At 41.5% G+C, this 16880-nt stretch overlaps 1 protein-coding gene across 8 annotated transcripts in view; it reads right to left on the bottom strand.

Annotated features, from left to right (window-relative positions):
• LOC116043209 (nck-associated protein 5-like) overlaps positions 1–16880 on the bottom strand; it is a 100566-nt gene that overhangs the window by 19048 nt on the left and 64638 nt on the right. For all 8 annotated transcript variants that reach the window (XM_036004040.1, XM_031289774.2, XM_031289777.2 and 5 more), the window contains 2 exons: positions 3040–3219; positions 14–2877 (listed from right to left, as the gene is read on the bottom strand). In XM_036004040.1, the coding sequence (XP_035859933.1) occupies positions 14–2877; positions 3040–3219 (3044 nt within the window). The remainder of the gene's footprint in view (positions 1–13; positions 2878–3039; positions 3220–16880) is intronic.

Here is a 16880-nt window from a genome sequence, read left to right on the forward strand (position 1 = left end):
ATGAATTTCTTACCAGTCTTTTCCATCGCTTTTTCTTCTGTCTCTCTTTTTGTCAGACTTTGTCTGCTTTCCTCCCAGAAGTGATGTAATCTTTTGCTCCCTCTTGTCCTCTTTTACTTTCGGTGGATCAGCCTTTTTGCTGCTTGGAGCAGGAAGCTTACTCTTACGAAAACCAAACCAATTTGCCAAAGTTGAGCCAGATTTTTGCTTCACTTCGCTGGTTCTCTCCTGTTCCTGAGACTTGTGCAAGTTCTCCTCTATGCCGAGCATCACTTTCTCTTCGATTGTGGTTATAGTACTTTGTCTCTCTGGTTCTTCAGAAACTGGCTCGCCAAAGGCGCTTGAAAACTGTTGCTCAATCTGAAGGCGCCTAGCCTGCTCTCGTTGGAGTTTAAGACTCTGAAGTCTTTCACTGGAGGACCCCAAATGTGAAGGAACTGTCAGGCCCTCTTCAATCAAGAAGTTGTTCAAAAGGGATCGGTTCATTGGACAATGGTAGCTACTAGAGCAACTCATACTTCCTGGAAGGACATCACTAAGAGAGTTCAAGGAGCTCCCTGAGTGCGTTTTGATCTGGGTACGGACCTTTCCAGATCTGTTGAAGCTTGGCCTGTCCATGTAGCGTGCACCAAAGCTCTGACTACGAGCCTTAGCCCCATTCATGCCCATTACAGGCTTAAGGGGAGGTCTGGTTGACACAGACACAGACCGTTTAAACAGCCAACCTTCCTCATCAAATCCCCAATCTAACATGACACCGCTGTCAGAAGCAACAGGCTGAACTGAGGGCTCAGAATCCAGTGAGTTACAGCGGGTGTCAATCTTTCTGCGGACTTTGTCATGGGCTCCACATTCAGGTATCATCTGGGGATCACACGTAAAAGTCTGAAAGGTGTGGATACTTTTTGCAGAAGAGTTTGTATCATCTTTGTTATGTCTCCCGAAAACTAGGAAGGTACTGGTTTCCTGTCCAGAGATTGCCTCGTGAGATTTAGCATTTGCAGGAAGAGCCATTTTTGCAGCTCTTGAGGTGGAACTCTGAGGATTATTCGCAATCCCATGGTAGTAAACATTAGAATATGCCTGAGGCAGGACTTCTGAAAGTTTTGGCTCACTAATGCTCTGTTGGGATCTCTGTAAGATGCTCTGACTTGGAAATATAGAGGGAGCACCATGTTCATCATGGCATGTGGCAGTTCTGTCCATAGATAGCTGGACTGACTCTAAAGACTCTTGAACTGGGACAGGTGGCATCTGGGATGAGTTGGTATGGTAGAGATTAGCAGGGATATCTTTCAGTGTCTTACCATCAGCACCCATTTGTGGGGCATTGCCCATTGCCGTATTGGATTGTTGCGGCTGTGAAATAGAAGCAAGATTTGATTGGTGCTTGGTGGTGCTCGATGTTGTCTTCCCAGTAGTCAAGCTTTGAGCCTGACCTGTAGATGTATATGTTTTGGGTAAGCTGTCACAACTGGGCCTAAGGACAAGAGAAGTAGTTCGACCTGGGGGTGGTGGTGGTGAAGGGGACCTAAGTTCTGAACGGGAAACATCACAGTGCTTGTCTCGGCGCCGTTGTTTTCGCGGTGAGCAGGGTAAGTTGTCATAGATGCTCTCTTCCACAGACTCATTGCTTGATTGAAGTCTAGAGCTTTGCAAAGGTGATTTTGTTGGGCTCTTAAATGTCTTTGAATGTTTCACAGGGGAAGCAAGGGGAGAGCGCACATTCTTGAGAGACTTGGAACTTGTTGATACCGCAATGTCCTCATCTTTCTCAACTTTAGATAATGGTCCCTTGCTTGAACAATGTGTTTTACTGAGAGTTGTCCTTTCGCTAGGAACATTGTGCCCAGGAGGGTTTGACTGTCCTTTGGACCTGTGACCCTTAATAAGCTTTTGGTGGAGAGGAGAATGCGTATGCTTCGTTTGTTCTTTCCCTCCATCCGCACTCTTGCTCCGCAGAATGAAAGCCTTTCTTGCTGAGTCACACAGCTGAGGTTTTGGTTTCCTCTGTGGAGATTCTGAGATGGTGTAGTCCTGGCTGCCAGCTTGAGTCGCCTGGTCTCTGCAGTGAGGAACCTCCATTGAGGAGCTGCGCTGTCTGGCTACACTCTCAAAGCTCACAGCTCTTTTTGCAGAATGCTGAATAGGAGAGCTCCCATCACCTGCTTCGACTTGCTTGACTGCAAGTCTGCCCTGTTGTCTTTTGACATGATCCAGTCTGGACTTACGGTCAGTAGACCTTTCCTGGTTATTGTTTCTGTCACTTAACTTCATGCCTGAAGGCTTGTGTTTTTCTAGTAAGTCTTTGTTTTTTTCCTCCGGATGCGTAAGGCTATCAGTTGGACTTAAACCAGGTTTTACTGTGGGGCCCTCCAAAAATAAGAAGTTGTCTGTGACAGGTGAGGGAAAAATACCAGAATTATCTGCAAGTTTAACAGGGCCTTCTTGAAAATTGTTCTCATCATCTCTTGTAACAACTAGTTCCTCCAAGCAAACAAGCTCTTTTGTTGGTTGGTCACTGGATTCCCTACTTTGTAATTTAGTTGAATCATCATCTGCATCATCAGAGTCTAGGGCAGCAGTCCCTCCTCCGGCCTTGAAAGGTTTATTTGTAGGGGCTACTTGCTTGCCTGTACTTCCTTGTTGGCCACACTTCACACCAAACGAATATATGCCCTCGTTGGAGGTTTCACAGTCTTTGCAGTGTGGAACAGATGCATGTGAGGACGCCTCTTTGGAGCTGCACATTTGGAGACGCTTAAGTCCTTTCAGAATGTGGCCTTCCTTCCATCCCAGGTCTGTCTGCTCGATGGGTGCAGAGTGATTGCTGGATACTGAACCCGTACTCATCCTTTTGTCCCGGCTTGCGGCACACTGTGAATTACAAGACATATTTACAATTATTGAAATGGCTTTTAAGAATGCATCACTTGTTTTAACCCCAAATTCCATGAAGACGATAACAAGTATTTTATTTTGACAACTTCCTTATACTTCAAATCGAAGGAAGATGAATGAAAGATGAATGAAACCCACCTGCTTGGAGAATCCACGTCCTTCTGCCCAAGTGTGGGAGCCACTGGAGTACTCACTACAAGCACTGGATAGTGACAGTTCACTGCCACTGCCGCTACCACTACTGCGTGGGCATGTTAGACTCAGCAGGCTGGGCCACCTTCCTGCAGGAATACCTGCTTTTCCGTTCCTTTGGACCTCCTGGAAAATGTATTAATTATGTAATGAATCAACAGAAATTAAACACATTAAGCAAAAACCTTTATACAGTTATACAATAATTATGAAAATATAAGTCATCGTTACAGGATAACATTGACACAACATTGGCAATAGGCGACATACTTATATACTTATAGGATTTACAATTTATCAGTAGTCACACATATTGTAATTATAACGCACATTCGCACCAGTGAACTCAACGTTTTTCATCCCCCTAATCCCTGACATTATGTTCAATAGATTTTTATTTGCAGTCTGAACGATAAGCACTATGAGAATGCCCCATGGCTCTCCATTTGTCTGTCATAGATCTCAAAGAATCAATATGCTGGATACATAGCTGCCTCTTTCCAACCAAAGGCTAATGAGGAATGGAATGCCATTCCACTCCACACGTTAGATGTCCTCTGCTGTAAAATACAATGTGTTTTCATGTTTCTCTGGTCTTGCAGGTGTACCATGATACCTTTTTGGGAACTGGTCAATGAGACATTTTAAAGTGATGCCTCTGTTCTGGAATGATTCACTGAACAAGGAGCCTCTTGGTGTGTCTGCTGTTTATTCATATTTCAAATATAACTGCACAATGAGTTGACGGCTGTTAGATGATGATGCTTTTGGGTTGGTCAGAGTCTACACAATAAATCAAAATCAACATTCACATAGTGTTCCTCTGACTCACTGATTCACTGATTGGAGTCTTGGGATATATTTTCCAAAGCATGCTGCCAATGCCAGAGCATAGAACTATTGCCAGAACTATTTGCCCAAACTCTGCCTGTTCATTAAAAGCGACAAAGTGAAGAAAAGAGCATTATAAGCCTCTTGATTGAATAGTTAAGTGTAATAACAGGCAAATGTTTAACTCATAGAACATTTTAGAAACTAGATATCATAAAACAAAAACAAAGACATCTTCAGCTGATGCAAAATACTTGTTTTAAAGAGACATGATGACAGAGGTAGCTTTGAAAAATATGTTGAAAGCCTTGGAAGGACTTTCACGGCATATTTTATCGCATACATCTTATTTTGAAGTAGACTCCCTTGTTCTAAATCTGAAGCAGCAGTTCTCTATATGTGTCAAACTCAAGGCCCGGGGGCCAAATCCAGCCCTCGCAATTTTTGATCCGGCCAGCATATCAATTTAGGCTCACATTAAATTTTGGGCTGCCTAGTTGTGTTGTGTATTTTATGATACTATATCAGTGTATCTGTAATCATGTTTGTCATTGTTTTAGTACTGATCAAAGAAACCGGTAACAACATGGTTTTCAAGTCCTTACTAACAAAACTGATTTGTAGGTTAGATAGCCATTTTATAAAAATATAATATGGATCACATATAAATCATATAAGCCTAACATGTTACTTTTTGAAACTAGTTATATGGCCCGAACAGAGGTGTGTAAGAAAACACATTTGTCTGTTTTTTTTTTTTTTAAATGTCATCTTTGATTACAGGATAAAGGATTCATCAGACAACTGGTGTGCATTTGGTCATCATTTTTATGTCAATTTAGATTTTGATAAGTTGCAGGGCATCAACATGCACTGAAAGGGCAGACGGTAGAATTCTCAAATTTAAAAGACCAGTGTTTAATGTCTTTTGCTTCCTGTTTTATCAGTCCACTAACAGTATATGTGAAGAATTTGGGTCCTATGTAGAAAGCCCAGTTGGAACTGCTGGCACTATTTACTGGCATGCAGCATATGCTGTTTGCATAGGTGCCATATCCAATCAGAGGGACCCGAAGGTGTCAAAGTGTAGTGATCCCATTTAAAAGAGCATTGATCTTTTGCGAGGCTGCAATGGCCAGCTTCCTCTCAAAGTCATTAGTGTCATCTGTTAGCAATAATTAATGTGAATAGGAAATAATTGCTTAAGGGAGCCGGGGACTTAAGTGATTTGGTCTATTCATTGATATTCACCTATTATTTGATTATCCGTGCTCGCCTTTATTTCACGAGCACTGTGGGAGGAGGCCACATTTGACCATGCTTGTGCAGATTAATCTTGGAACTAATTACAGTCAGCATGTCGAGGGGTATCTGAGATTTGAGTGATCCAGTTTAACAAAACCCTCAATCAGATTGCTGCTGTGCTTAAAGTCAAGGGCAAATTCAAGGGCTGTGGAGATGTTTTTATTTTTCATATCATATATTTGAATGTTTTTCCACTTTGCGAACCACCGTTTCAAAATATTTCATTTCTGTTTCATAAAATTCAGACATGACTATTTTATAGGGTGGAAGAAGATTATGTCAGTTTGATTACATCAGCACCAAAGCCACTTCCAGATACTTGCCACATACATTTCTTTGCTAATGGCCTATATAAAAAAGAAATCATCAGTTCTCTGGATGTATAACCTATAACTAAACCAGCATTTGCATTCTGCAAGTTACTTTAATCACAGTAAGTAATGAATCACACTGGATGTATTCAGCATCAGATCAAACATGTATTAGTCATCTATTTTGAAAGAAAATAACGGACATGTTTTTGCAGTTTTTCTGCTGCTACCATTAGTCATTCGAATGCTGAGAAGGTTCTGTAAATAGAGAGATCACAAAACCATTACTCACAAAAGATTTGAAAGCTCAGTGTCAGGATTTTTTTACTTTTATTGTCCAACCAATTCCGTGACTAAAGGAAAAAAGTAAGGAGGAGGAAGGAACTTGTTTTGGTGGAACGGGTACGTTCAAAAGTAATAATAATAATAATAATAATAATAATAATAATAATAATAATACATTTTATTTGGCGGATGCCTTTCTAAATACTCAAGGACATCTTACAAATGTAAGAGGGCATAGAAGGAGAAAATACAATAGAATACATTTTGCTTCAAAGTAATACATTTAACAAAAAAGACAACATCTGAAAAGTACTAAGAAATGTAAAAAAAAGCAGTAAAAAAGGGTGTCGGGAGGGTTTCTATGGCGATGCAGTACTATGAAGACTTAAAGATTAAAAGCTTTCTTAAAAAGCTAGGTCTTTAGCATTTTTTTAAATGAATTGACTGTGTCTGCCTGTCGAATGTGGGAGGGGAGGGCATTCCAGAGTCTTGGTACAGAACAGCTGAAGGCCCTGGTCCCCATGGTGGAGAGGCAGAATGTAGGGGTGACAAGGAGGCCAGACGAGGAAGGGCGGAGGGAACGAGAAGGGACATAGCCTGGTAGGAGGTCGGATGTGGGTGGGTGAGAGCTTATGGAGTGCTTTGTAGGTGATGAGGAGGGTCTTGAATTCAATATGGTAGTGCACAGGGAGCCAGTGTAGGTTGATAAGGATAGGTGTGATGTGCTCAGATGATCTGGTACCAGTGAGGAGTCTAGCAGCAGAGTTCTGAATGAGTTAGAGTCTGTTTGGAAGTTTGGAAGAGATACCGGTAAAAGTAGTTTTAGTCGTGCAACAGAAAACTCAGATTGGACAGATAGTCTAGCTAGCTGTCTGGATTTACCCTGCAGAGATCTGAGGAGCAGTTAACCATAGTGCTCACAAATCCACCAGAGGTTAGAAGGCCAACACAGAGACAGAGGAAGGAAACGGACATCGGCGAAAAGACATGCATCCGGCCGAATTTCCTGCGGCACAGGAGCAAACCCGGAAGTGGAACGTCGTGAATATAGACTAGGCTGTGGGAGATCCAAAACAAGAGTGCAGCACTCTATACTGCATCCATTTGTATGTTGTGCCATGTGAGTTATGTTTTTTTCTTTTTCTTCATATACTTATTACTGTCATTATCATTTATTATTGCGTTTTTCGTTGTTTTTGCATTATGGGACAGGTCATAAGTTATGATTTGTGGAAATTATCCTTAAAGAATAACAACAGAGCTTCATGGGAGGGATTGTATCCACTAAATATCACTGTGTATATTTCAAGGTCTTCGACGCACCATGGTGCGTGGCATGAATAGGGCCGAGTGCGCAGCATGCATTTCAGCAAATTACATTATTATAATAATTTCAATAACATTTGAAATACAACAGATAAAATCATACAACTGCATCCCTGCATCCATCCAGCCTTCTCAGTCAGAATAATAACAGCACTATGTCAGCTGGTGGGTCTACAGCTTACGAAGGGTTCTCCACAGAGCATATGCTATTATGCTGATGCTTTTATCCCAGGCACCCCACAGCACCATGACTTCATACATTTTTATGAAAGATTTCGTAATGGAACTCTAACCGCTAACCCTGGCAGTTCTGGAGATTTCTCTAGGAACTTAACTGTACTGGCAGCTCGCACTATCACGCTGTACTGGGAGTACTCAGACATGCATGTGCCCAGCAGTGGACTGAGGGGTCCTCACTTTTCTAGTTTAACTTTTGGAATTTATGTTACTCACGTTGCAAGGAAGGCGTACCATAGCATACTGAGAAGGTTGGATTTGTAAGGACAGCATACTGAATTGTACACACTCACCGGCATCCTTTTCTTTCCTTTTTTTAAGATAATTATTTTGGCATTATAGGCCTTTATTTGATAAACAGCTTAGACAGGAAAGGGGAGAGAGAGGGGGAATGACAAGGACCGAGCCTCTGTATATGGATGCACGCTCGTCCAGGTGAGCTACCCAGGCGCCCACTCACCCGCATACTTTAATCTTCTTAAAGAGTAGTCTATATCCATGAGCTTCCATTTCCAGGATTGCTCTGTTGCCGCCAGAAATTCCGACGCGTGTCCTTTTCAGCCGGATGTCCGTTACCTTCCTCTTGCTTTGTGTTGTAATTTTAAACTCCGGTGGATTTCTGAGGACTATGGTTAACTGCTCCTCAGATCTCTGCAGGGTAAATCCAGACAGCTAGCTAGACTATCTGTCCAGTTTTCTGTTGCACGACTAAAACTACTTTTGGACGTACACGTGTTCCATTAAAACAAGTTCCTTCCCGAGACTATTTTGTAGAGGCGCCGTTGTTCTGTCCGGCGCTTAGCTCCGCAGCGCTGTGGAGGAAGGTCTGGCAAAGCGAGACTACTTAAAGAGTAACTAAACCACAAACCATTTTTTTCAGCTTTTTTAACAAACGTATATGGCTATTTAGTAGTGTTGCTGATGGATTCAGGTCCAAATCTTGACATTTTATTGCAAAGTATTTGAATTCTACATATTGTGTTATGAATATACATAGAGACTGCTCTCTATTGGTTGAATTCTGCTATTGGCTGATCTGCCTCCTAAATAAAACATCGTCTCCCTTCCATGGATGTATAATTATAACTAGATACCGGATTGCAAAATCAGTCAGTTTATCATATCTGTAATATGCGGATGAACGTGCGCAGTAGTGTTTCTCTCGCTGGCCCCGCCCGCAAATTCCCACTCGGACTTTACATTGTGGTGACATCACAGGTTTTTAAAACGCTTTTCTCGGCCCAAGGTTTTTCAAATATATTAAGTCCATGGATTAAAAATTCAGAATAAAATGTGTGATAATGAACTTTGTTTGCAGTTGGAGGTGTCCTGTCAACAGTTACAGACATCTCTTTTACAATTGTGGCCTATTGGAGAAAAAAAAATGTTGGGCCGCAGGGGGATTTTTTCGGCCACTGGGAAAAAAAATGGCTGCAATGCTGAGGGGTGTCACCATATCCAGTTCTTATTATACATCCATGTTCCCGACTCTGGAGAGGTTACAGAGAGGGGAGTGGGCGTGGCTGGTTTTCACTCTTCTTTTTTCTGGTCAGTATTCACCTAAAACCCTGGGGGAAAAAAGTGTAAAATCATGGCTTGTCCGCGATATTAAAGTGGTAATTCACTATTAAGCCATTTTCTGATTCCCTGCCACTGAACCAGGCTGTTGATCAACAGACCATTCAGACACAAGGACAATGCACTTTAGCTTCCATGGACTTTTGAGTTCACTTTAAATTTCACAATCTCATCAAAATTCGTCCATGCGTCCCCCTGCGCCGCCCAAAGCAAGGTTACACTCGCTCTGCTCCACTCTAGTCTCTGAAACATTTACCACCTTCACTGATCTCACCTCAGTCACTATCACATGCACCGACTGCCACCTCATCCAACTCCTTGTCTTATTAATACTTATTGCTCATCTACACCGTGCTGTCTGTCTTTTTCATGTCACCTTCACCCCCTCTGCCCTCCCTTGTCGCTGCTGCGCTGTGTTAAACCTGCAGGGCGCTAACTGGATGTACTGCTGTTTACTTTGGTGTCAGCATACAGAGAGAGGAGGGAAGCAGGGGGGGGGGGAACTGGCACTAGCTAGTAGCTCTGTTTGGTGAGGTGTGCTGAAGGACTGCGGTTGTGGTGGAAAAAATACAATTTGCAACATCACCACCCACCCAGACAAAAATCAAGAAAAGATGACAGTAACTACAATATTCAAAACCATACAACAGCATAATAACAAAACAGACACACTATAAACTCTCCCCAGCACAAAGATTCTTAGGAGTCCTCCAGAAAGTTCAGGTACGTTCCCCATTTTCTAGTATAGACATCCAACCTGGCAATCTGGCCACCCTAGCCATCTCACAAGCCCCCTCCTGGATTGACGGCACCCCTTCATTCTTCCGTCCTCTTAAAAGAATCAGTCTGGCTATCATTAAACTAGTCTGGACCCAGCTTCTTATGTGCTTATCCATCCCATTTAGGATTGACCCATCTCCCAGGACAAATCATCTTTGGCTGAATGGAACCTGGCTCCCTGCAATCCCACAGAGGTTATCATGTATCCCAGTCCAAAATTCCTGGACAAATCTCATGATAAAGTTCAAGTTCAAGTTTTTGTTTTAAAGGTCCCATGGCATGAAAATTTCACTTTATGAGTTTTTTTAACATTAATGTGAGTTCCCCAGCCTGCCTATGGTCCCCCAGTGACTAGAAATGGAGATAGGTGTAAACCGAGCCCTGGGTAGCCTGCTCTGACTTTGAGAAAATGAAAGCTCAGATCTTCCCTTTATGACGTCATAAGGGGAAAGTTTACCTCCCCTTTCTCTGCTTTGCCCACCCAGAGAATTTGGCCCACCCATGAGAGAGAGAGACATCATGGCTTGAAAACAAGCAAAGCATGACAGTTGGTCAAGGCCACACCCCCACCCTCCACCTTGCCCCCCCCTCCTCAATAGCATTTAAAGCTACAGACACAGAAATGGCACATACTAAGGAAAGCTCATTGTGGGACTGGCTCTAGTGGCTGTAATTCTACACCAAGGCTGAATTTTGGGAAAGAGACTTCAGATACAGTATTAGGAGACCACTAAGGCCTATATAAAAGAGACTTCAGATACAGTATTAGGGGACCACTAAGGTCTATATAAAAGAGACTTCAGATACAGTATTAGGGGACCACTAAGGCCTATATAAAAGAGACTTCAGATACAGTATTAAGGGACCACTAAGGCCTATATAAAAGAGACTTCAGATACAGTATTAAGGGACCACTAAGGCCTATATAAAAGAGACTTCAGATACAGTATTAGGGGACCACTAAGGCCTATATAAAAGAGACTTCAGATACAGTATTAGGGGACCACTAAGGCCTATATAAAAGAGACTTCAGATACAGTATTAAGGGACCACTAAGGCCTATATAAAAGAGACTTCAGATACAGTATTAGGGGACCACTAAGGTCTATATAAAAGAGACTTCAGATACAGTATTAAGGGACCACTAAGGCCTATATAAAAGAGACTTCAGATACAGTATTAGGGGACCACTAAGGCCTATATAAAAGAGACTTCAGATACAGTATTAAGGGACCACTAAGGCCTATATAAAAGAGACTTCAGATTCAGTATTAGGGAACCACTAAGACCTATATAAAAGAGACTTCAGATTCAGTATTAGGGGACCACTAAGACCTATATAAAAGAGACTTCAGATACAGTATTAGGGTACCACTAAGGCCTATATAAAAGAGACTTCAGATTCAGTATTAGGGGACCACTAAGGTCTATATAAAGAGACTTCAGATACAGTATTAGGGGACCACTAAGGTCTATATAAAAGAGACTTCAGATACAGTATTAGGGGACCACTAAGGCCTATATAAAAGCATCCAAAAACCAGCATGTCATAGGACCTTTAAATCAGAGCTTAGTGCAAGCAGAAAAAGTGTGCATGAACCTTACATAAAGAGGCCAGTGAGCAAAGCGGTTGCTTGTGTTGCACATTTTGTCTGTTGTAAATCTTCCTTCCAGGCAAAAGTGAATGCATCTTCAGACACTTCAAAAAGAGTAAATAAATGTGACTTTGTTATACGAGTTCACACAGCAACAAAATCAAATGTCGTTTACAGCGCTTCCAAGGGGGCAAAGAAATGTGACTTTATTATATATTTGCCTTTATCTTTGGCTGCAGCCCTCCCAGGAAGTATATCTGAGGAAAGAGGCACCTGTCACTGTTTAAAAACCTTGCAGTCGCACGTCTCTAGAGTGTTGCTTTGCCGCTGTATTCCAATAACACTGTGACAGACGACCCTGTCACACAGCCACCAGACTTTAACAGCTAGGACTCTTTGGAACAGAGACACAGGGAGACAATGTTGCTGTTGTAAACAGTCCAACCATTTCTTAAAAACATCTAGTCACAGTGTAACCATAGAAACAAAGTAACACATTGTCAGATCTCGTCTGTACAATGGATCAATGATTTCAGACAGAAGACAAAAGCAGTCTTTTCATTTCTAGCTGGCAATCATTGATTTTCAGTGGAAAGTTTCAGCCACTGTGACGAGAAAATGTTATCAGCACGGGGCGAATAACAATAAGCAGAAATAACTCAAATATCCGCTTTGCTTTCTGTCTGAACACAACTTTTTTATTATGTATAAAAGGATGAGAAGGAAAAATGTAGGGTGAGACTTCTTTATCTTTCTAACATAACCTTGTTTGACTCATTAGCAAACTGTACATTTTACTTTTAACGTTACAAGAGAAAAGGCTCTCAGGGCGAGGACTAACCAATGTATTTGGCAAACATAACACCATATTGAGTAACGTTGGCAGGGCTAAATGAAGTGTAAACTTGCCCAAATCCAATAAAGAGTTAGACAGAGTTTAAGGAATCCAACAAGCATAACTTGCATGGAAAAACAAATTAACATTATCTGGCTGATAACATTAACTGATACACAACCAGAGTGTTGTGTGATGTCTCTGATCTCAACACCCTCCATGATCACTGATAGGGACAACGAAATGAGTTCATTTTTTTTGTGTTGTTCTCTCTGCAGCGGTAACACAGTGTAGAGCCTAATGGATTTTGCTCATACTTTGTGGAAGTAAAAAAAGCCATGTCCTCTTGTTGCAGTGCTTATTTGATCTCAGAGGTTATGCCCATCACTAAGAAAGGTGAGCCAGGCCTTTAGAGAAAAGGGGTAATGCCAGTCATACCACGTCTGGCACATTGAATGTGTTCTACATAGAAAAAGTGTTTAAGATAAGACACCAAAAACATGTTTGAAAGCTAGTACAAACAATTACAATATGCTGAAATAAGTTTTATATAGACAGTATATAGCAATGTTTCAGGTAGAGTTCCCCGTCCTGAGTGTGGCATAAATTCAAAATGGCTGTTGTGACTACAGGTTTAGAGTAGATCAGCCCCCATGGTATTTCTACTTTAAAAAAAAAAAAAAGAAAGAAGAATTGAGAGGGAATTAAAAGCTGTTTGCCACGTAAGAACATTGAACCCACTCTAGTTTATGAAAATGTCTCAGTGCCATTTGGTGATGGAATCAAAAAGACTACTGGTATGTGTCGGCAGTGCATGCTTTTACACCCCTTCCCTTATCCCCTTTGGATCTGACACAGGGAAACTGAATAAATGGGCTGAAACAAAATCTAAAGGGGCTTTGACACAACCGCGTGGTAACTCGCCGCCTCCAGTCATTTCATTGAAGCGAAGGCGGCAGAGGGGAAGCGGTTTTGGTTTGGGGCGGTAAAGGTAGGATGCGGTTGCCGCCCACGTGAATGCGCCCAGATTCTGCTCTGCCGTGCACAGTTCAATCAGGAGAGACTTCATTAGAATGAATAATAAATGCATTACATGGTGCTCAACAAAGTGAATTGTCCCCCAGGTGAATGAGGTGAATGAGGTGGAGGAGGGTCGCATCGGTTCTACTGAAATGACAACTGACAGCAGCAGAGGAGAAGTTTGACAGAGGCAATACGATTAGGGAGGCTTAGGGAGATCGGGGCAAACATCTGGTTGGTTGAACTTAGAATGAACGCCCATAGTCAGCTGAGACAGAGAGGGGACAGAGAGATTGGGAATGAATGAAACAAACAAACAAAGAGAGTCTTCTTGACTGAACCTTGGCTAAGCTTATTTCACCATGCTGAACTTCTGGTGGTAACCACGGGGCAGCAGGAACCACTTTAAAAAACACTCTACCTGCAACTCTCTTGCAGGTAGACGGTTTTCAGGGCGGTTGCTGTGCGGTGACCTATTATATACTGTTTTCAGATTCATAATTAAGCTTAGCGTTAATTCATGCAGGACATGGAAGTCATACGCCCGCTGATTGAATCATCACCCCTATCAGACACACAGCAATCCCAGCCATTCTCACATCAAGCCGGTCCTTTCAAATGGGACTCCCTCCTCACTGGTCCCTGATACACTGACGCTGCCTCACTCACTGCTGCCGCTGGCAACACTTTGCCTCCACCACCCCACCCTCCACCTTCCTAGTTCAGAGTCCTAACATTACTCAAAGTTTAAAATGTTTTTCAATGTCTTTCTTTTGGCTTACTCTTTTATACCCAGGGGGTTTCTGCATGGTGTTCCCTGTTTCAGCTTAGCATGCTGCTTGGCTGATCTAGGAAGTATTATTAAGAGCGGAGCCATCAGCGCCAAGCATAACTGTATTTCCATTTGTTGCAATAAACGGTTCAATCTATGAGGAGAGTGTTCCTGACTGAGCTTGTATTTTTGTGACTATACTAGAACATGAGCATTCAGAACAGTGGGTTTTTGCTCACGGGGATTTCTCTGAAATACGTTTACCTTATTATTTGAAGCTCTGGCCACATTTTAACATGAAAATCTGACATTGTAACATTACAGATATGACAGAAAATATGGAAAAGCATAAAAGATCAGCTTTAAGAAATTCACATATGGTTGCCTTAAAGATGCATTAATCAATAAACTACTGAATATTTTAGCGTCTTTCTACTCATCGTTTTGGTTTTATGACTCGCAACTTTACTATCTTGGTTTTCATCAACCTGTTTCAGCTGGAAGCTGACAGAATTTTTTTTTCCCCCAGCCTTTAGTGAATCCATCTTTTAGTCATCACCACAAACCAAGTGTTGCTTAGCTGCACAGCGAGTGGTCCCAGCACGACATCACATGTGGAACTTTTCGAAAGAACCCAACAATTGAAATACCCCAAACTTTGAAATCAATGATTTAAATGCGAGGCTTGTTCTCAAAACTTTTGTTTGTGACTTTGCTGGAGACGAAAATATAACAACAGTAGTTAATATTCAAGCTTTAGGCGCAAGATAATTATTTCACTACTGCTGCAGCCTCTTGGATAGCTGGGAATGCTGCATTAGTGAATCAAAGGCAGCATTTGGCACATGAAATCCATTTTGCCATGAAATCCATTTTGCCCAGTGAAACAGTGAAATGATCTCGAAAGATTTGGAATTCACTGTCCACAGTAACCAACGGATGACCTTAAAGTCTATTTTCTAGCCTGAGAATGATCTAATGACTATTGTACAGAGTGTTTAATAAGAGGAAAGAGCTGGTTTAATCAGAGGAAATGTTTGGCAGCGGAGTGGAGAATCAGACTGCAGGTCAAACGGTCTTTCCCTTGATAAATATGTACAGAATTATCTGAGGAATTGAATAGCAACGAGTTACTGCTCCATTAAGCAATATTTCTTTTCAAGAAATTGCTCAACAGTGAACTAATGATTAGACCTTATTTAATCAGGCTCTGAGGTAAGATACAGAAGCTTTCCAGCAGAAACAGCTCTGCAGTGATATGTACATACGGTTCTACTAAACACAGAATCCCTCTTTCTCTTTCAACAGAGTCTTCAAGTCTGACCTTTACGGAAAAGGTTTAAGATGACAGCACTTCCTGCTCTGCTAGGCTTGCAGCATACTTAATGGCCTGGTATGGGAATTCCTAGACTTTCCATGACAACTTCCATGAAGCTGGAGAAAGACAATTCTGGAGTGTTGATACATTTTATCCAAGATTTGAGTTCATTACCAATTCTGTCTGTGACATCAAACTGGTCCCCTGAATACAGATAGCGTGAGTTTGTCAGAGGAGAGGAATCATGCTGAGAACCCCCGACAACCTGAAAGACCTTTAGAAACGAAGCAACTTCTCGCCTGCCTTCTGCATAATGATTATGACAAACGACGGAAGGATTATTTCATTGAATTTGAGTAGTTTTGAAAAGTTTTGGCTGAAAAACTACCAACATTGTATTGGCCAGACACACATCATTTTGTATTTAAGCCATTACTATGTCTTTCAATCTAACTTCACTTCACAATGAACTGTAAAATGTACCCTTGGATACTCATAATGTTTACCACAAGTCATGTTAAAATGACATCATGTACACCATTAAGAAGTGTTGTTAGACAGCCAAAGTCTCAAATGACCTGAATCTGCCTTTATCTAAGATTGCAGAAAAAAATCATTGGTTGTCCCCTCCCCTCCCTGTCAGATATTGCACTCAGCCGCACTCTCTCAAGAGCCAAGAACATCATCAAGGGCAATACTCATCCTGGCCACCACCTGTTTCAATTGTTACCCTCTGGTAGGCATTATAGGTCTATACAATGCAGCACCACCAGATTTAAAAATAGCTTCTTCCCAAATGCAATAGTTTCCCTAAACAAATGTAGTTGGACAAACCCAGTCACTTACTGTCACCTCCTGCACTTCTACACTTGCACTTATTTGATCATTGCTCTTTTACTGTTTTTATTTTATTTTATAAGAAAATGGTATATCACTGAAAACACCAGTGAAACATTGATTCAGCTTTTCTCCTCCACACTCGCCCTCTCAAGGGGTCTCATTCACTGAGCTTGTAGACAATTTCAATTATAAAATTACAAATATTATTGATGCCATTGCTCCCACTAAAGTCAAAGCTGTCTCTGGTAAGAAAAGATCTCCATTGAGAAATGTCATACTGGTAAGAACAGAAAAAAGAGAGTGTCGAAAAGCAGAACGCAGGAGGCGAAAAACTAATCTCCAGGTCCATTATAATACCTATAAAGAGAGACTTCACATTTATAATTTGGAACTAAGGAATGCAAGGCGGTCCTTCTTCTCGGACATTATTGCCAGAAACAATAATAATTCACGTGCAATGTTTGCTACTGTTGATAGGTTAACAAACCCTCCAGTACCAGTAGCATCTGAACTTTTATTCACCAAGGCCTGCAATGATTTTGCCACCTTCTTCAAAGACAAAATTCAGAAAATTAGACAGTCAGTGCCTCCATATCAAGTACAGGATATGTGTTGTCACAGTGTCCAATTCAATTCAATTCAATTCAATTTTATTTATATTATCAAATCATAACAAGAGTTATCTCGAGACACTTTACAGATAGAGTAGGTCTAGACCAAACTCTGTACTTTACGAAGCCCCAACTATTACAGT

This window comes from Sander lucioperca, chromosome 8 (genome assembly GCF_008315115.2).
Source record: "Sander lucioperca isolate FBNREF2018 chromosome 8, SLUC_FBN_1.2, whole genome shotgun sequence".
NCBI classification, from domain to species: Eukaryota; Metazoa; Chordata; class Actinopteri; order Perciformes; family Percidae; genus Sander; species Sander lucioperca.